This window comes from Astatotilapia calliptera, chromosome 9 (genome assembly GCF_964374335.1).
Source record: "Astatotilapia calliptera chromosome 9, fAstCal68.1, whole genome shotgun sequence".
Lineage (NCBI taxonomy): Eukaryota > Metazoa > Chordata > Actinopteri > Cichliformes > Cichlidae > Astatotilapia > Astatotilapia calliptera.
In genome coordinates this window covers 17,349,203-17,369,961 of record NC_137430.1, presented here as the reverse complement: position 1 = coordinate 17,369,961, position 20,759 = coordinate 17,349,203, and the positions used below count along the sequence as shown (strand labels likewise).

Below are 20,759 nucleotides of genomic sequence, written 5' to 3'. Positions count from 1 at the left end.
GGCTGAGCCAAATTCAGAAGCAGCGTGCGGAAAAAGAAAAAGAAAAAAAAAAAAGTACAAGCTTACTGCTTCCACAAGAATTATGAGGTTCAGTAACAGTGATCATCGGGAACTGCGAACCTCTATGAAAGCTGATGTTTTACTATTTAGCTAAGGACGAAAGACGTCAGTCATTTTCTTAGGGTTATATTTCCAGACAATTTAAAGTCCATGATTCTGCAGCGAGAAAGATGATTCACAACAAGACTGCATGTCCCAGCAAATTCACCACGAGGTCAGGCTGTGCAGCGCTCACTGACACTGCACCCAAGAGCTACCTCTCAGACTCTACAGACCTCAGTTTATACATTAAATGTTAAAGTTCATTCCAACAAGACGGATGTGTGGCTTGTTTACAGGGAGTGCAGAATTATTAGGCAAATGAGTATTTTGTCTACATCATCCTCTTCATGCATGTTGTCTTACTCCAAGCTGTATAGGCTCGAAAGCCTACTACCAATTAAGCATATTAGGTGATGTGCAACTCTGTAATGAGAAGGGGTGTGGTCTAATGACATCAACACCCTATATCAGGTGTGCATAATTATTAGGCAACGTCCTTTCCTTTGGCAAAATGGGTCAAAAGAAGGACTTGACAGGCTCAGAAAAGTCAAAAATAGTGAGATATCTTGCAGAGGGATGCAGCAGTCTCAAAATTGCAAAGCTTCTGAAGCGTGATCATCGAACAATCAAGCCTTTCATTCAAAATAGTCAACAGGGTCGCAAGAAGCGTGTGGAAAAACCAAGGCGCAAAATAACTGCCTATGAACTGAGAAAAGTCAAGCGTGCAGCTGCCAAGATGCCACTTGCCACCAGTTTGGCCATATTTCAGAGCTGCAACATCACTGGAGTGCCCAAAAGCACAAGGTGTGCAATACTCAGAGACATGGCCAAGGTAAGAAAGACTGAAAGACGACCACCACTGAACAAGACACACAAGCTGAAACGTCAAGACTGGGCCAAGAAACATCTCAAGACTGGTTTTTCTAAGGTTTTATGGACTGATGAAATGAGAGTGAGTCTTGATGGGCCAGATGGATGGGCCAGATGGATGGGCCCGTGGCTGGATTGGTAAAGGGCAGAGAGCTCCAGTCCGACTCAGACGCCAGCAAGGTGGAGGTGGAGTACTGGTTTGGGCTGGTATCATCAAAGATGAGCTTGTGGGGCCTTTTCGGGTTGAGGATGGAGTCAAGCTCAACTCCCAGTCCTACTGCCAGTTTCTGGAAGACACCTTCTTCAAGCAGTGGTACAGGAAGAAGTCTGCATCCTTCAAGAAAAACATGATTTTCATGCAGGACAATGCTCCATCACACGCGTCCAAGTACTCCACAGCGTGGCTGGCAAGAAAGGGTATAAAAGAAGGAAAACGAATGACATGGCCTCCTCGTTCACCTGATCTGAACCCCATTGAGAACCTGTGGTCCATCATCAAATGTGAGATTTACAAGGAGGGAAAACAGTACACCTCTCTGAACAGTGTCTGGGAGGCTGTGGTTGTTGCTGCACGCAATGTTGATGGTGAACAGATCAAAACACTGACAGAATCCATGGATGGCAGGCTTTTGAGTGTCCTTGCAAAGAAAGGTGGCTATATTGGTCGCTGATTTGTTTTTGTTTTGTTTTTGAATGTCAGAAATGTATATTTGTGAATGTGGAGATGTTATATTGGTTTCACTGGTAAAAATAAATAATTGAAATGGGTATATATTTGTTTTTTGTTAAGTTGCCTAATAATTATGCACAGTAATAGTCACCTGCACACACAGATATCCCCCTAAAATAGCTAAAACTAAAAACAAACTAAAAACTACTTCCACAAACATTCAGCTTTGATATTAATGAGTTTTTTGGGTTCATTGAGAACATGGTTGTTGTTCAATAATAACATTATTCCTCAAAAATACAACTTGCCTAATAATTCTGCACTCCCTGTAGAAGGGATGCCAGAAGAAAGCCTCTCCTGTTTAAAAGGAGCATGGCAGCACTGCAAGCTTGGATCTAAACAAGCCGAAGGACTGTGGACAGATGAGACCAGCATATCAGCACACCTCATACCAACTGTCAGACGCAGTGGAGGGCTAATGATTTAGGCTCGTTTTGAGTCAACTATGAACTCTTCTGTATACCAAAGAGTGTAGAGTCAAATGTGAGGCCATCTGTCTGACAGTTGGACAAACTAGGTCATGCAACAGGACAATGATCCCAACTACAGCAGCAAATCTACAACACAATGGTGGAAAAAGTAACAAATCAACATGTTGCAAAGGCCGAGTCAAAGTCCTCAACCTGGTTGAAATGCTGTGTTGGGACCTTAAACTAGCCGTCCATAAACAAATGCCTTCTTTATAATGAAGAGCGAAAATTACCCCACAGTGAGAGATGAACAAAAACAGTGTTTTCACACTTTCTGCAGTTTCGTTCAGATGAAAAACACGAGCCCCTTACTCTACTTTTTAACATTGTTTCTGTGCATGCTGTGCTAAAAGCCAGAAAGCGCCTCTTCAGATCATTAGTGGCTTTGCGGGTGGTGGTTAACACACTCTTCTTTGACTTACGCTTTCAAGCTGAGGTTTCAGATAGAAGCAAACACCTCATTCTTTGCATCTGTCATTTTGGTTCACAAACAGATGTACGGCACATTTCTTATCTTGGCTGTTTCATATGGTGATTTGACAGATCGTTTTGTGTTTCTTTTTCAGAGAGCCAACACTAAAAAGTAAGCAAAGGGTTAGACACTGAAGTTACAAATTTTATTTAGAACGTAACCTAAATTTGACAGATTACAATGAAAATGTCACCAACGGGAAAGAAAAATCCACCTGCAGTAAATTATATACAGGCGTTCAAATTTGCAGACATCTCGCAAATTGTCTGATGAAATCGAACAGACTCTGCAGTCACTCGCCGCTTTGCAAAATGCTGGATTTTTATGCGGGCTGCTTTCCTTTTTAGATCATCACGGCTCATCTTTTGCCCACGTGTCACCTGGTACCTCTTTGTGGGTTACAGGAAATGATTTGCTTTCTTAGAAACGACTACAGTCATCGATGATTCTGTCCAATTAGTCTACAAACTCAACTACACCTAACACAGGAAAACAAAAGGAAGCAGAGGCAGTGACACAGTTTTATTCGTACCACATGAAATCGTTTACAGTCACACACAACAGTTTCAGTATGGTTGGTCACGCTCGCGTCATCTTTAGTGCCATCCCAGAAAGTACAGCTGCAGATTCTTGAATTGGAAGCGAATTGAAAGCAAAAAACAAACTGATTATATTGTCCCTTTATGCTCCACATTTGTCTTGTTCTTAGCGGAATAGCCCGCATATCCATTACTGCCTCTGCCACTGCCTCCACTTCTATGGAGATAAATGAATTAGATTACACAAACAGCACACGGCTTAACAGTACTACAGCATCATAAACCCTAAATATTGATTTACGAAAGCAAGCTCGGAAAAACTCTGGAAACAAAACAATAAATACAGCTTGGAAAACTTTTGACAGCTTATCATAAAATCATTTTTACAACAGGAGAACAACGACAGGAACAAACACTCATCAATAAACAGCAGGCACACAAAGTCTGAGCAGCTACAAAGTAAGCACAGGATTAGCTAATTAGAGCTTAGCTCCTGCGCGCAGAGTGTGATGTAACTAGAATGCAGCCATCCCAGACACAGAGCCCGTTGGGGTAAGTAACGGTCTCAAGTGATGGTACAGTGCTGAGTGACTGCTTTTCTCTTCCGTTAGATGATTAGACACCATTGTCAATCCCTGAATGGAAACCAGGAGGGATGAAAGTAAAAAGGAGGGCAATTACAAAGGCTTTTGTCAGTCGTTTTACTCGGGGGTTAGAGAAGTAAAAAGAACGATTACACGGCCCTTTGTCTTGTCTTCTGCGTGATTGTTACTGTCAAATACTGTTATGGCCAAAACAAATATTTCCTCAACAGTAATTATGCAGTACATACTACATTTAATTAGAGCGAGCAAGGCTGGACCCAAACAGCCCCTGTCAGCGTTCTGACTCGCAGATAAGCACCAACTTGTTAGCTAATTTGAAACCACGGCGTGAATGCTAATCAGTGTCAGCGTGATCCACACATATAATTACAAGATATCAAATAAATTATTTGTTCATGTCAACACAGGTGGATTTCTTCTTTTTTTCTCAGATAAACTTTGATGCGCTTTGTTTGTGAAAGGCTGGAAGGCGCACGCACACAAAGCTGTGACAGATCGACATCATCCAGTACCTCGCATTCGTGGGTGTGTTTATTTATTACACTGTCGTTGGTGCGATGTGGTTTTCATGGATCGGACGGTCTGTACGTTGGCATAAACGGGACAGTTTCTGATCTGTCTGGACTTCTTTATCCTGGGACACATGGGGATGTTCTCATAGAAGTTTGGCTGTGAGGATGTGAGGAAGTGAATGTTAATGCTTTTTAAGCCATTACACCAAAACAGGCAGTAGAGGTGAAGCAGCTTGGCAAAATGTAGTTACTTTTTCCACCAATATGGGCTCACGCTAATAAATAACACATTCATATTATATCAAAAATGTGTAAAAAGATCAGCTAATTATTAAAGAGCTTGTGTATTTATTTACATCAAATAATCAAACTCAGCACATCAATACTGTAATAACATTTTAACAAGCTGCTTGTCTTCAAAGACACTTTCAGTTAACATTGAAGTTAATTAGCATTAGTTAAATGAGTGGGCGGTGCCATTAGCTGAGATTAGCTGTAAAGGGTGATGGTTTTGTAATTAAGTGCAAGTCTGATGAGAAGGTACGGGAGTGCCTTAAAGGTGTCGAGAGTAAAGAGGAGAGTAGATAAAATGAACGTGGCGATGCCTACCTGTCTCTGGGATGGATGCAGTTTCACTCTGTACTCCTTTCTCTTGTTCCTCTTTCTGCAGGGTTTTCAGACAAAAAGGATTTTCATTACTGTTCAAAAAAAACAAACTTAACTGCGCTGCATCAGAAGATTTCCAAGATAGTAATGATATTTTCTTATGAACACATTTCTTCAAGGAGCACAGGTTTAAACACTTAAAGAGTGACATTTGATAGGCATGTATGGAGCTTGAGATGGAAGCATGCTCCCTGCTAAACATCAGTGTGTCAGCGTTATCACACTATGAGCTGAACCATCGGTGTTCCCTCCGTACTTATCTGTGTTTATTGACAGAGCACCCCTTACTTTAGTTTGCTGATATCTTACCTGTGCCTCATTACTGCTATGATGATGGCAATAAGTAGACAGAGTCCAGCAGCTCCAACCCCGATGTAAATGTACATCATGTATAACGACAGGCTGAACCAACCTGGTTATGTGTAGGAGCGAGAAAAACAGAAGAAACAAAAATCAAACAGGGAACAAAACAGTGTGAAAATTTGTTTTCTGAATAATTCTATGTTATACAGCAGTGTCTGATTAGTGTTTTCAATTGGTTCCATGACACACATATGGTGCAACCAGTGCTTTTTCAGATACGCAGTGACAGAGCTCGGACTTTTAGCCACAAACCTCTGTGGCTTCAGCGCACTGAGCAGCTGTGAATGTGCGAGTGACATCACATGCTTTGTTTTCTTTAATTTCATTATCATCGCTGGCCTTATTTACTTCCATCCACTTCTTAATGTCAATTCACAACTAATTTAAACAATCACAGACACACACACAGCTGAATGTATGCATGTCTTCAACTTCATGGTGCCTGCTTCGTACCTGAAGCCACAGTGGTGAGCTGCACGGTGGTAGTTTGCTGTCCTGCATCGGTGTTAAAAGTACAGCGGTAGAAACCGTTGTCTTCCTGTGTCACGTCAGTCAAGTGCAGACTCATATCCAGGCTGTCCTCACAGCTGACCCGGCCCCTGTCGCTGTAGTCCTCCGCCACCAGGCCTTCCTCCACCTTCTTGCACACTCCAACAATGGTCCACGACTGGCCGTGCAGCATCCTCTCCAATATGACCTGGTTAACGGTGCCATTATGCTGATAGTTACATCTGATGGTCAGGTTGCTGTTCTGCTCTACTAGCAGCTTTTCGTTTGAAACGGCCTCCTGTGTGGGAGTGGGCTCTGTGGGGTCTTCCTCTGGTGGCTCATCTGTAAGCGAAAGAAAGAAATCTAATAATATGTGATGGAAACTACAGTATGGCACCTTTCTAGGTTTCATATTTCACCATTTTTAATCACTAAGCGGGGGAGGTGGGAATGATACTAGACAGCTCAGAACATGCGCTCTGACGCTTTCTGCCATATTTACCTAAATCCTCCACCTGAATGTGCCGGGTCCAGGGTCCCCGAGGGAAGGTCTGAACAGAGCACTCGTAAAGCCCGATATCCTGATGGGTAACGTTCTTTATGGAAATACTGCCATCCATGGGACCGTTCTTCAGGAACTCCACTCTCCCATCGAAACGATGTGATAAAACCACTCCAAAATCAGGGTGGAAAACAGCCACTGGATTTTTTTCTGACCTTTTTGTCCAAGACACCATGCTGAGGTTGCCATCCCAGGGGCACAAGCAATGCAGAACCATCCCCTCCTCCAGCCTAACTGTAGCAGGCACTCTCTGCTGGACAGCAACTGGACAAAGGCATTGTTTTTTCTGTTGTTAACATATGAGTCATGACACAACACAGATAACAAAATAGCCATGAAGCTACAAAATTACACATTTTTAAGAAGGAAGGAATAAATCTAACGTTCATACAGTTTATTCTATAATAGTTTTCCTTTACTGGCAGAGAACCTCTATCGGGTTTACACATACACAATGAGAGCCCTCTACTTGAAGAGCAATTCAAAACTCTGAGATCATCCCTCGGCCTATGGTAATTAGGCTAATTTAAGCCAGAACACATAAAAACAGCTGACAATTGCTGGTGATCAAGCCTCCAAGTTTTTCAAAGCCTTTTATCTGAGCTGAATGACAATTTGTCTCAAATCCAGTGAAGCCCTTGGGAGAGCCAAGTCTGGAATAATAATGTCTAGAAAGACTTATGATTACAGGCTTATCGACTTTAAATAAGAATGAAAAGTTACATTTTGTTTGTTTTTTAATGATTTAGATATCAGAAAATGATTTTGTTAGATTACTTTAAAACAGCCTTAAAGCCATCAGTTTTAAAATTGTTAGTAAAAGTATTTGTTACAGCACTTTTTCCAATTAAAAAACAAACACTGCAAATTCAAAGAAATATATTTGAATTAAAAAATAAAACCCATACCTTTAAGAAAAGGGAGAAAGATAAGTACCACGAAGTACCAGCAGTCCTTTTGTACAGCTTCCATCTTGCCCCACAGAGGGAGAATGAAAGCTGCATTGATGAGACGAGTGGAGGCACCCAGGCTACACTTCCTGCTAGCATTTGAAGCACTTGAGCTACTGGGGCGCACTTCATGATAGCCCACTGTTTACTCCTTCCACACAGAGGAGCACTTTATCACCAGGACTGGGATTGGATGGCAAACTTGTGACATAATACTGCTTGGTGGCTTTCATGATGAAGTTTTTCTAGAGCAATATCTAAGTATAATTTAAAAATCAAAATCCATAACATATTACAAACTTGAAACTGAAAGAGGAACACATGCCCTGACTCAGTTTCCTGTGAACACCAAAGATTTCTTCCCTGTGTTTCTGGAATACTTTGTGACGATTTTCACCAGTAAGCCAAACGTGGCACAGTGTGGAAAAGCACCTTACCACCACTGCCACCACCACAAACGGTGAACTGAAAACACCAGTGGTCTCAAAATGAAAATGTATCAACTGGAATCAGACCAAACACGACAAGCTAAGATTTTTTTAATATAATTCACATTTTACAGATGGAAACGTGGTACAAAAATCCATAAAAAACAAACACCGTTCAAGTATTTAGCAGCTGAGAAATGTTTTCAAGGCACTCCAGTAGGTAGGTGTTCATGTGTTCCTGGTTGCTGTCTGCATCTGCATTTTACAAATAAATAAATAAGAAGTAAGCACAAACAGTGGAATGTGGAAAACCTTCAAATGTACAAATTTGGTACAGAGACAGACCCTGATACGAAACAAAATTCATGCCTACCCTTCTTTGCGATGGTATGAGCCTTCTCAATTCTCAATCTAACAGAAGGACACTTCAAAGCAGTCTTGGCCTTTGAGAGAAAATGAGGAACAGATTATAAAGAGGATAGTAGTTTGTTTTTTTCATAATCAGGAGATTAAAAAACATTGATCATCTTGGATGAAAGTGAGAGAACAGTGAGGCAAATCTCTCTTACAGGCAGACAATCAAGCAGGCAGAGGATTTCATTTGCCACGGATCAGCCATAAACTCAAATACCAGCCATAAAAGCACTAAAATAAAAGTTTTAGTACTAGGATGTGTGTGTGTTTGTACCCTCTGATTGTTATGGAGCAATGCCCAAATTGCAGAAGCTCCCATACAGCGGGTCTCCATCACTTTACTTTCGAGGCAGGATAGCAGCACCTTCATGGCTTTGTCTGAAAGAAATAAAGACGCGCAGATCGTTATGGGGGACTCGCAACTCAATAAGACTTGAAAATGACTTTTTTTGGACACATGCTAGATGCAGGAAGTCTCTTCAGTGCCATAAAAATGAAGAAAAGACCTCAACGAGCTCCAGCTAAAAGAGAGCCCAGAAAAACACAGCTGTAAGCAACACGCTATAAAATGGAGAAAAAAACAACAACCTTGTTCTACAATGGAAAATTCGCTCCACTCACACTCGTCTCCAGGCGTGCAACAGCTGGAACTTATTCTATATGACATCCGTACCAGCAAAGGAGATCCACCAAAAGATAAGAGGTGGTGGACGTTTGAATCAGTATATAAACATAAAGACTTTGATTCACTGTATAGGACTCTAATGAAGTCACTGTAGGGGGTTGAAAAGAAATAAATAATAATACAAATAGTTATGACATACATAAACAATTACTATGTTTAATAAAGTGCTCATCATTTTTACCCGATTCAACTACCAACGCTGTGGAAAGTCCCAAACCGACAGAGGTTTCAGATACCTGGGGAAAAACTTGCTGTTTTCTTAATGTAAACAGATTAATCACGAAGTCAAGAAAAGTTCAGGATAATTGTTTTCTAAAGTTTTACAGGGTAAACAACATGAAGCTGATCAAGTGTTTACAATGAGCACAATCGTGCCATCTGATTTTTCCACCCGGCACATCTGGACTGATCTAATGTGGGAACTCTGAACAGAGCTGTGGAAATGGTACTCTAAGCTTTGTAAGGTTGGTCTGCTTATTTTCCAACTGACTTTGAATCAAGATTCCAAAAAGACAACGTGCTCAAACAAAGATGAAGAAGACATAAAGGCAACAAGTTCTGGACCCAAACCTGGAGCATGCAGAGAGCAGGCGCCTGGTTCGGTCATTGAAATCAGCCTTGTTGTATTCAAAACATCTGGAAAACCTGACAGACTTTTTTTTTCCCCACTTCAACCACAACTCACTGAAACTTAGAGGAGAGTAACATAGTGAGAACATATTAATCACCGGATTACTGGCTGTGCATCATCTGCTTTTACAGTACAGGTCCCACAGCATTATTGCAATCAAAGTTTCCTTGAAAGTCTCAGTAGCCTCTGCTCAGTAATTTTAATAGCACATATTTTCTATTAAACGAAGGCTGTTGTAAGCTAGTCTAGACCCTGAAATTAACTTTAACTTAACAGGAAAAGAGTTTATTTCATGTGCAGTGAAGTGAACAAAGGAGAAACGTTTTTTTCCTCCTCTGCTATTATCTGAGTGGCATATCTCGCAGCAACATTAGTCATAAGTCCGTAACTTATTTAATCTTGCTGATTTTCGATCAAGCAATGAGATTTTTTTTTTGCTCATTTTCTCTATTGTGATTGATGGAAATCTTGCTGTATGCAAAACACAGGAAACATGATCTTTCCACAGGAAACCAGATATACGGTCACATAGTTTTTGCACCTGGTCCCACAACTCCCACCTGCAGCGTGCACTGCATGGGGGACACGATCGGTCTTTCATTCTCACAGACTTCCTTCGCTTTCATCTCTGTGTTGTAGAATCACTGATAGTCAGATCTCTGTTGTATTCAGCCCACATTTGCAAACATAAACTTAAAAGGGCTTAATATATTTTTGGTAGCTTAAATTCTCAAAGCTGTTACTGATACCACTCAAGTCTCCATTCTCAATTCAGAAGCTCTGCATCACAGTAATATAATATGTGCACTACACCTAGTATATACGATACTATTCATACTGTGTGTACTTTCAAATGTCACTTTCTGTTTGGTTTCAGTTTAGCAGTCCTGACAATATATCCCAGTCCAAGCGTGCCAAAGTTTGGCACGCACGAGTCTGTTTTGTTTTGATTATTTTTTTGCACATGATGTAAAACTAAGCAAATAAACACCGTGAGAGTATTAAATAAAGACCAGACTGTTCATTTTCAGTACATTTGATATGTTGCAAACTTTTAAAACAAAGCAATGGTAAGTGGTATGTTTTATTTTCCCTTCTTACAATCTGAGTCAGTGAAGCCTAAGCAACTACAGTGGGGCAAAAAAGTATTTAGTCAGCCACCGATTGTGCAAGTTCCCCCACCTAAAATGATGACAGAGGTCAGTAATTTGCACCAGAGGTACACTTCAACTGTGAGAGACAGAATGTGAAAAAAAAAATCCATGAATTCACATGGTAGGATTTGTAAAGAATTTATTCGTAAATCAGGGTGGAAAATAAGTATTTGGTCAATAACAAAAATACAACTCAATACTTTGTAACATAAACTTTGTTGGCAATAACAGAGGTCAAACGTTTACTATAGGTCTTTACCAGGTTTGCACACACAGTAGCTGGTATTTTGGCCCATTCCTCCATGCAGATCTTCTCGAGAGCAGTGATGTTTTGGGGCTGTCGCCGAGCAACACGGACTTTCAACTCCCGCCACAGATTTTCTATGGGGTTGAGGTCTGGAGACTGGCTAGGCCACTCCAGGACTTTCAAATGCTTCTTACGGAGCCACTCCTTTGTTGCCCGGGCGGTGTGTTTTGGATCATTGTCATGTTGGAAGACCCAGCCTCGTTTCATCTTCAAAGTTCTCACTGATGGAAGGAGGTTTTGGCTCAAAATCTCACGATACATGGCCCCATTCATTCTGTCCTTAACACGGATCAGTCGTCCTGTCCCCTTGGCAGAAAAACAGCCCCATAGCATGATGTTTCCACCCCCATGCTTCACAGTAGGTATGGTGTTCTTGGGATGCAACTCAGTATTCTTCTTCCTCCAAACACGACGAGTTGAGTTTATACCAAAAAGTTCTACTTTGGTTTCATCTGACCACATGACATTCTCCCAATCCTCTGCTGTATCATCCATGTGCTCTCTGGCAAACTTCAGACGGGCCTGGACATGCACTGGCTTCAGCAGCGGAACACGTCTGGCACTGCGGGATTTGATTCCCTGCCGTTGTAGTGTGTTACTGATGGTGACCTTTGTTACTTTGGTCCCAGCTCTCTGCAGGTCATTCACCAGGTCCCCCCGTGTGGTTCTGGGATCTTTGCTCACCGTTCTCATGATCATTTTGACCCCACGGGATGAGATCTTGCGTGGAGCCCCAGATCGAGGGAGATTATCAGTGGTCTTGTATGTCTTCCATTTTCTGATGATTGCTCCCACAGTTGATTTTTTCACACCAAGCTGCTTGCCTATTGTAGATTCACTCTTCCCAGTCTGATGCAGGTCTACAATACTTTTCCTGGTGTCCTTCGAAAGCTCTTTGGTCTTGGCCATGGCGGAGTTTGGAGTCTGACTGTTTGAGGCTGTGGACAGGTGTCTTTTATACAGATGATGAGTTCAAACAGGTGCCATTCATACAGGTAACGAGTGGGGGACAGAAAAGCTTCTTACAGAAGACGTTACAGGTCTGTGAGAGCCAGAGATTTTCCTTGTTTGAGGTGACCAAATACTTATTTTCCACCCTAATTTACGAATAAATTCTTTACAAATCCTACCATGTGAATTCATGGATTTTTTTTTTCACATTTTGTCTCTCACAGTTGAAGTGTACCTCTGGTGCAAATTACTGACCTCTGTCATCATTTTAAGTGGGGGAACTTGCACAATCGGTGGCTGACTAAATACTTTTTTGCCCCACTGTAACGTGTGGGCCCATTAAGCTTTTGCAACTCTACAGATAGGTTTGTTTAAAAAGGAAAATCTGATTTAAATTTAATGATCACTCTTTTACAAGTTTGAGGTTCATGCACAGAAGTGCAAATAATGAGACCTGGACAGAGCAACTTAAAAACATTAGACCACTAAAAGAGATCCACAAGTTCATAAGAAGATGACCTGGAAAGGGTAACTCTGGGTAAACTGAAAATCGGGTATGTTTTGTTTTGCATTTTATAGTTGCAGTTAAAGAACTTTATGATGGTAGCACAGAAGTAAGAGAAACTGATCTAAGATGGCTTACTGATGCAAATGGGCTACCACCAGAAAGCACATACCTTAGGTGCACCACAAGTCCCTCTGTGGTTGATGACTTTTACGAAGAGTGAACAAAGTGACTCAGCAGGGAACATTTAGCTGCACTGAATTTTTTCCTAATCACTGACTTGCATTGTGGACACACAATGCTGACAAATCTGCTTACTGAACTTCCCCTTTTGATCTTTTATTTCTTTTTTTCATATCCCTGAGTGCGATTCCTAAATGTAATCCTTGCTTAACTTCCATACCATTGGCAATGATGTGTGACTTGTTGGCAGGGCAGAAGCAGAGGTTCTGAAGGGTGAGCAGCGCGTGCCGTCGATGTGGTGCCAAGTCTGCCAGCAGTTCCAGCGCTCCGGTCAGCCTGAGGATACTCTGCTGGCCGTCCTCTGTGAATGAGAGACTGGCCAGCAGTCTCAGCCATAGGCCCAGAAGGCTCCAACCACTACTTACAGACGTGGCTTTAACACCAGCAGCCTTGGGCACCGGTACTGACAAGAAGGCTTGAAGGAAGTTATTCTGAGAATCACAGAAATGAAACAAGAGTGAACAGAGATTAAAGTTTCAGTCATGACAACAGTGAAAGAGTTTTAGAGAGGGCAAGAGCGAGATTTCCTAACATCATTTTTTAACCTTTTTCATTTTAATCTGCTACTTGTCTTGCCCACTAATTCTATGTACATAATGTCTCTTACCTTCTGCAGGAGACATCTGCAGTCACGGGACATGACTAGGTTAGCCAAGAGGGAGAAAGCCAGATTCTGGATGATGCTGTTATCTGGGGCAAGCGCTGAAGCCAGCTTCATGACAGAGTGCATCAGTGAGCTAGTGGAGGAGCTTTTAGATCCTGGTACAAGGCCAGGGCCACTGCCACAAAGAGAACTGCATGCTGGGAACAGAAAAAGGAAAATGGCTTTATTAATCTGCTTATATTCATTTATATTTATAAGAACATTAAAATAAAACATTATTTTGCCCTTTGTGGATGTCTGGATCTACATCACACACGCACAAAATCAAATACACATAAAATCACATGCCTGTACTACACTGAAATCTTGTGTCTGGACTGGAATCACAACTTCTCTCGCCAATTTCAGCATTAAAAAAAGTCAAACACACATACAGTGAAACCAATTTTTTCTTGTTGTTGGAAGTACTCTCTGGGTTTTTTTTTGTTTACCTTAATGCTGGCTAGCTCGCCAGACAGCAGCACTAGTAGCTGCATAAACAGGCCTTGTCTTGCACGGCTGTCTGCCCACCACACCTAAACATCTCCACGCGGCTGCATGGAGAGCTTACTTTGGTGTAAAGACAGTCTAGCTAAATGACCAAAATGATGGAGACAAGTGGAACTTGTGCACCAATACAGAACATAACATATATGTGAAGGAAGAAGTGCTGACAGGCACAAGTTAAGAGCCAGGAAAAACAAAATATGATGAAAAAAAGAGTCCTGAAGTAACTTTAAGCCTTTCACAGGTGAAATCGGAGAGTTTCAGAAACACTTTTGAAAAGCACTTCATTTATTTAATATTCAGTCACCACGGAAATACTCGAGTGATGACAATTAGGCTCGTTTGACTCTGGGTGGGAAGTAAATCATGTAGCTACAATTCTACTAAGAAGGCACATTCACATCAGCATAACTGACATGACTAATTGGCATGGATGTACATTACACACAAAATACAGAAATTAACAAGCTTAAGTTGAAGAGAATTCACGAGGCAGCCTGAAACTGACTGACATTTCTTGTTGGAGAAAATGACAGCTTGATGGTTTTGCTAATCCTGGATTGGAAACAGGCATATGCTGATCTTAGCCTGCGGTTATCTCAATACCTGTCAAGAAACCTGGTGTGTCATAAAACTGACAAGGGGGATCTGCTTTAATAAGTAACTGTTTCTCTGATATGAGTCAGCTGCCGATTAATTATTTTGCAGCCATGCAACATATACTTCAAAAGGAGAGATCCCTACATGTAAGTGGAGAAAAAAAAAAGATTTTCATTTGTTTTACTTTCTGTGTGTCTGAGGGAGCAAGTTTTGGGCTGCTCCAAAAATATCTGTGGAAAATATGTGTGGCACAGATGAAAACAACAATCTGACTCGAACTAGCAGCGTTAACAAAGCTTTGGATGAAGGAGGTAGACTGGAGATGAAAGGTTCAGCAGAAATGTAGCGGTCTCGGGAGACCGAGTGGTAGCCTGAGGGTGTATGGTGTAATACTGAGCCTGGCTGCATGCAGGCTGAACACAACCTGCTGTTCAGTTAACCTTTAGGGAAATACTGTGCCCGACTTCACTGCTTTCTGGTGCTTCACAGCTTGAGCTTATGGGGGGTCTAAAGCGAGGGAGTTTAGATCAGAGCGTGCACACGCACCCACTGAGGAACTGATGCCAATCAAATAGAGATATGCATACGCACGCACGCACAGATGCACACAATTTTAGAAACCTTCATAAGTGTTGCACATAACGCCCCCCCCTCCACACACACACACCACCAATGATGAAACTGATTTCTAAGCCAGTCGCACACGCATGCATGCACACAAACACATCAAAGGTACCACAGGCTGTTTATCAAAGTACATTTTCCCAACCGTTTCCTTCCTATAAATCTTTCAATTTTTCCACTCAAAAAGGTTTTTTTTTCTCTTTTTCTTGCACGTCTTTTTGGTTTCCACATACATGGTTCTTACATTTGCATGATGGAATACTGGTACCTCGAGCAGCACAGAGATGCTCTGTTCCTCCCCACATCATGCTCTAAAACTGGCTGCTCTGCATACAGCGAGACAGCTGTGCAGCCTGAACTCTGGATGCCACACTGTGCCTATTGTGAGTGGCAAGCAAGAAGGCACTGGGTCTTATACAGTTGAGATGCAATGCAGCTCTGTGGTTATTAGAGAGAACAATGGGACTCTCAGTGCAAAGTGTGTATGACTCAGTCAGATTGCCAACTACAGACAGAGGCGATGGGCAGGCACGGGCCAGGCACAATGCCTACACAAACACACAAGCATACACACACACACACACACAGAGGCAAACATAAACACACAAACATGCAGACCTGTTGTGCAGTTGGCCGTGTAAACGCACAGAAGCTCCAGAACCGCCTCCATAGTTGCGTCGTCCAATAGGAGCCAAGGCCAAAGGGCATTGAGCGCCTGTGTTAGGTGAGCATCTGTGGCAACCACCTACAAACGCAAACAGATTTTACACACACGCGCATGATTTATACAACAGCTCCAACAAAGATGACAGTAATCAACTTAAAATGCCTCAATATTTTCCTAAGCGTGCAGGAAACGCACACAAGGCGGAGACTGATGGCAGGGTAAACACTGCAGTGGAGCCTTCATGGCTTTTTAGTCTGAGCTAACCGACAGTGACTGAAAGGCCACTTAGAAAATGAAAACCAGCTAAAAAGCCTCATAAGTAATGACATTATAGGGTGCGAGAAGCTAAACTTGCTGAGATGTTAGCTGAGCCGTGTGCATTTAGGCAAATTTCATTCACAGAACAGCGCCGGTACTCTGGGGTTGCATTAAAAACCAATTAGCAGTGGGGAATTAAAAGGTAGGCACAGAGGCTTACTTTGCATTCATCATTGCAATAAAGAGCACTCCGCAGGATCTCCACAGTCAGCTTGACTTCCTTCAAATAGCCCTCTTCCTGATAATATGGGAAAACAAAAATAATAAAGTCCAATAGGCTTCATTTTCCAAATTTAAAAACACTCTTTACCGCAGTCATTAAAAGCTTATAAGAACAGTAAGCAGACTTTCTGCTGACAAGTACAACCCATATTCATAACATTTACCCAAAACCTCATTCGTGTTCAATTCAGTTTGTTATTCTATCCAAAGGGAAAAGAAATGCTGAGATTGGAAATTTCCAGCCAGTCTGTGCTCACCTTTTTGCGGTGGGAAGCCTTGCTGGGCCGGACTGACTCCAAGTGGAGCTGGGTATGAGTTTGCTTCAGCTGCTCCACACAGGTGTCAATTAAACCAGCTAGAACACAAGACAATCCGAGGTTCACACTCGGTTAAACTATCACCAAGATACCACGTTTCTACTGTTATTCAAGCACTTTTTAACACAATCACAAAAATCGCTCAAAAACAGGTTTGCTTCAAAGATGAACTTTTAGGGACACGGTTTAAAAAGATAGATGAACATAAAGAAACCAGAGTAAATGACAGGTGATAATCTAACTCCAGCCTGACGTTTGGGGGATTACCTTTAACTGCATAGTTTTGAGCTGTGGGGCTGCAGGCTAGCAGTGTCATCAGAGCTCTAGCTGTAAGCTTCTTTAAAGGGTCCTGAGTGGTCCTCTTCTCAAAGCTCTGGCAGCAGAAGTTGAAGCAGGACAGTGATTGCGCCGCACAGTAACACACTTTCAAATTCAAACTTTTTTACGTAACATTGACAAAAAGCATGTAACTCGATTTTTTGTTCCAAAATAATTCCTAGTGAACACAAAGCTAGCTAACAACACAGCTGATTACTTTAGAGACCATCAACCCATCATACCTGTAATAAGAGCTCACACAGCTCGCTGGCTGAGGGACTATTCAGGACATCTGAGAGAGATCTGACATACTTTGAGTTAGAGGTTGTGACCTCTTGACTGCGGCTCTTTGTTTCCTCTGTGAAAACTGTACAGAGAAACTGCAGAGCCACCGTGTGAAGGAGAGGCTGTGCAAACCTCTCATTTACGCACACCGATAACGTTCCTGTAGACACACGGGGAAAATGAGAGTAAAAAACTGCAACCCTGTGATAGCTAAATATTTGTTCATGAATGAGGTAGTAGGTGCGAGAAGTAAGCACACTAATTATTTGAATGGCACCAAGATATCGTGAACATGTAAACTCAAAACTACACGCACAAAGGCTCAGCATTATTTCACTGGACTCATCAGACTTCCCTGCTGCGCCATTAATCACACAAGAAGACAAGTAGGGGTAGTATGAGGACAGGATGCAATTATCGTATCGTAGCATCTGTTCAGGAAAGTTAATACAAATAGTAATGATGCAAAAAGCATGTTAAAAAGACAGAATTGATTTTTTTCTGCATCAGATTTAAGGCTGCACAATTACACCTAAAATGCTAATCCTGATTATTTAGTCAGTTACTGCAATCAACATAATTACACCTAATCACGGTTATCTGTCTTTTATGATGTAAGACCGCATTTCATCAAGCAAGAGCTTGTGTCTTAAACCTCAGTGGGCTGTTTAAATCAAATGGAATACATAATTTCACAATAGTATATAATTGTGCAATATGAGAAGTGATCAATATTACAATATAAAATTCTGTAGTCCAAATTGCAGTTATTACATTACTCTACCCCCCTAGTTTTGCTCGCATACTGAGCCGAGCAACCTGCGTACCTGCAAACGCTCGCCAGTGTCTCCCCAGCGCAGCACAGACAGATGGGTGCGCTGCTGAGCCGTCCCTCTTCACCAGAGTAGCCAGGAGCATAAACACGTCTACCCAGCACATACAAACCACGTCCCGGGTACCTGCGTCTGAGGAGGGAAAGGGTGAGTCACAAATTTTCTGACACAAGACAGCCACAAAGAGACACACAGAGTGCACTACAGGGCATGCTGCAAGAAGAGTGGGACCAATGTCCAAAAAGGACTTGATTTTGAAGAACTGTTTAGGTTTTTTGGGGGGGAGGGGGGAGTCACCAATGATGGCATACATACAAATTTTGGAAAACAGTCTAAATCATTGTTTCCTTTAAATATAATATGATTTTCTAACCTAAACCATTAGTATCCAGCATGAGCACAGCCACCAGAGAAGACAACAGCTTCTTCAGGAAGTCCATCTGTCCAATCGGCTCCTCGCTCACTGTGACATATGACTGCAGGAGTTTTGAAAAGCTGGACAGGAACTGAAGTATGGTGACAAACTAGAAAGGAAAAATAATGCAGATATTTATTGAACAGTTAAAATTTAAAAAAAAAATCATATGATTAAAAACATGTCCAAAACAATGGTATGTTTTGAATATGAGCTTGTTTAGTATTCCACCCACACTGAAATCTGGAGATGCTCTTAGATAACCTCGTGCTGCACTCAAATGCACTGTTTTGCTTTGTTTTTTCAAACCAGCCCACAGTTTTTTGTGGTAAGATATAATAATAATAGAAATGTTAAAAACGTTGGAAAAATTTCTTTAGATGCATCTAACGCAGTAATCCTCACCTGGCGTTTGATGTCCTCTCTCTCTCCTGGAAGGATGTTTGGCGTCTTCAGCTCAGTCAGACACTTTTCAACGGAGCCAAGAGCCACCAGACTGAAGAAGAAAATAAACATGATGGAGAAAGTGTGTGCTTGCAAGGAACCAGCTAGAGGGGGATTAAGGCTACAATTAACGCAAATTCTGTAGTCAAATATGCACACTTTTATTTAAATGGTGAAAAAAAACGGTGCAGGAATGCAAGGTGTAGTTTTTGTATCTGTATTTTATGGTTTTTGTGTTTACAAGGACAAAAAGTTTCTGCTTTTGTTTTTTTTACAAGTCTTTCCCTTAAATGATTATTTGCTTAAAAGCGCAAACACTTAAATCAATGCTTGCTTAAGATGATAATACATCAAGGGTGGTTGAGCTGGTGTTCATGTGGACTCAGCATGTGACCTCTTACCTGGCCAGAGCTTGAAGGAGCTGGTTATGTCGGATGGCAGTGAGGGTGAAGTCTGGCAGGATGGCCAGCAGGTTGGTCAGCAGGCCGCAGTGGGCCGTCAGGAGGTCAGGCGTTACCTTGACAACGGGTTCCACGGCCAAGGGCTCGCCCTGTCGGGAGTCCTGCGAGGTAATAGAGTTGCTGGTGTCTGTGTCGCTCTGGCCTGCGAGACACATCAATAGAGGGCTAACAGACACACTTCCTGAAAAAGGGTTCACATATTGTAAATCACGTCTCTGTCTCTGGCTACCAACCACTGACCACATAATCAAAAGCAGTAAACCAAAGAAAAGCTGCACTACTTTCTCAGCTGTGTATTTAGGATGCTCACATAAACACAAAACTTGGTTTAGTTTAAGACAATCAGTAGCCATATTGAGAGCCGCTGTTTCAGAAGGGAAAAAATAAAAGGTTTATGCAGTACTAAGAAGTAAACACACAGTTTTACTGAGGCTGTTATCCACAGACATTTCTCATTTCAGTACCTTGAGCCATCAGTCTGCTGACAGGGGTATCTTGTGTCATACTCAGTGGGGAGGGAGCCTTTGGGGAGTGTGGCCTTGAATCTCTTATCTATAATGGACAACATTAAGATGTGAGGATCCATTTAACTTTAATGCAGCGGTTCATTTATTGGTATGCATATTGCTGCGCTGACCACAGTGCTAGAGGTGGAGAGAGAGCTGGAGGGTCTGCTGGAGTTGACTGTGGGTGCTGGTGGGTTGCGTCCCGAAAGCCACAGAGAATTCTCAGAATCTACACAAGCATATAAACAAAACAACAGATACAGATTACAGCAGTGTTATAAGAAAATGTAGGGGGGAAAAGGGAAGAAAATCAATAATGAAAGTCAGTGTGGATGTGTACTGCTGGAACAAATCCACATTATCAGGCTTGAAGAGAGTAATTAAGGAAAATCAAAAGAATTAGCTTACCCGATGAGGCGCTCTCCTGAAGTCTTGGGCCACAGTGAGAGCCAACACGAGGCTGGATGTAGAAAGTGTACCTGCCACAGTAACAACTGGAGGCAGAGAGACCCACATGCTGGAAATACTGACAGTGATAGAGCAGAGCCTGCAGTGCTGGAAGACCCACCAAAGACACCCCAGACACTTCATCGCGAACACACGGGTGCTGGACGATGAGAGGGCGACAGGAGAATAGATGTTTCAGTATTTAATGCAAACATTATATTTTTATGATGCAATTATGATTCCCATTGAAATTTACAAATTAAAAACAAAGAAATCAAAGAGAGTTGAAGAAAAGGACAAAGTGTAGAGGCTGAGGGCATTCGTTAAGTTGCGCCACTGATGTAAGACATTTCATTCATTTTACAAATGTCACTTCATAGCTACAGGATGACATTTTGTGTCCTAGTTTTATTTTGTTTTTGGATCTTTCTTTTCTTTTCATATAGCCCCTGCACAGCTAGGCAGCAAGTGTAACCGTTTCTGCTTTCTTTTTTTGCACTTGGC

The 20,759-nt window shown here is 41.9% G+C and overlaps 2 protein-coding genes across 5 annotated transcripts in view; both read right to left on the bottom strand.

Moving 5' to 3' along the window:
• Window positions 1-3,151: 3,151 nt before the first annotated feature.
• Window positions 3,152-7,720, bottom strand: cd226 (CD226 molecule). Of its 3 annotated transcripts, none has more exons than XM_026179447.2 (6): window positions 7,289-7,720; window positions 6,321-6,644; window positions 5,783-6,160; window positions 5,276-5,378; window positions 4,910-4,964; window positions 3,152-4,457 (listed from the first exon to the last, which is right to left on the bottom strand). In XM_026179447.2, exons 1-6 carry the CDS (start codon window positions 7,350-7,352, stop codon window positions 4,320-4,322), a joined length of 1,062 nt encoding a protein of 353 aa, XP_026035232.2. In that variant the 5' UTR covers window positions 7,353-7,720; the 3' UTR covers window positions 3,152-4,319. The 3 variants fall into 3 exon arrangements, with proteins under 3 accessions (XP_026035232.2, XP_080162103.1, XP_080162104.1); XM_080305977.1 differs by having other exon boundaries at window positions 3,152-3,400; XM_080305978.1 differs by having other exon boundaries at window positions 3,152-3,397.
• A 133-nt stretch (window positions 7,721-7,853) lies between these two features.
• The window catches only part of rttn (rotatin), a 37,150-nt gene continuing 24,244 nt past the window's right edge, over window positions 7,854-20,759 (bottom strand). Inside the window, exons 33-49 of one of the 2 annotated variants that reach the window (XM_026179443.2) lie at window positions 20,217-20,415; window positions 19,940-20,037; window positions 19,767-19,854; window positions 19,243-19,444; window positions 18,803-18,893; window positions 18,356-18,506; window positions 17,977-18,114; window positions 17,107-17,309; window positions 16,814-16,919; window positions 16,487-16,584; window positions 16,168-16,245; window positions 15,641-15,767; window positions 13,256-13,449; window positions 12,809-13,079; window positions 8,447-8,550; window positions 8,132-8,201; window positions 7,854-8,013 (exon numbers count right to left, since the gene is read on the bottom strand). In XM_026179443.2, coding sequence (XP_026035228.2) covers window positions 7,934-8,013; window positions 8,132-8,201; window positions 8,447-8,550; window positions 12,809-13,079; window positions 13,256-13,449; window positions 15,641-15,767; window positions 16,168-16,245; window positions 16,487-16,584; window positions 16,814-16,919; window positions 17,107-17,309; window positions 17,977-18,114; window positions 18,356-18,506; window positions 18,803-18,893; window positions 19,243-19,444; window positions 19,767-19,854; window positions 19,940-20,037; window positions 20,217-20,415 — 2,298 coding nt within the window. In that variant the 3' untranslated portion in view covers window positions 7,854-7,933. The remainder of the gene's footprint in view (window positions 8,014-8,131; window positions 8,202-8,446; window positions 8,551-12,808; window positions 13,080-13,255; window positions 13,450-15,640; window positions 15,768-16,167; window positions 16,246-16,486; window positions 16,585-16,813; window positions 16,920-17,106; window positions 17,310-17,976; window positions 18,115-18,355; window positions 18,507-18,802; window positions 18,894-19,242; window positions 19,445-19,766; window positions 19,855-19,939; window positions 20,038-20,216; window positions 20,416-20,759) is intronic. The other variant, XM_026179445.2, reaches the window with a different exon arrangement.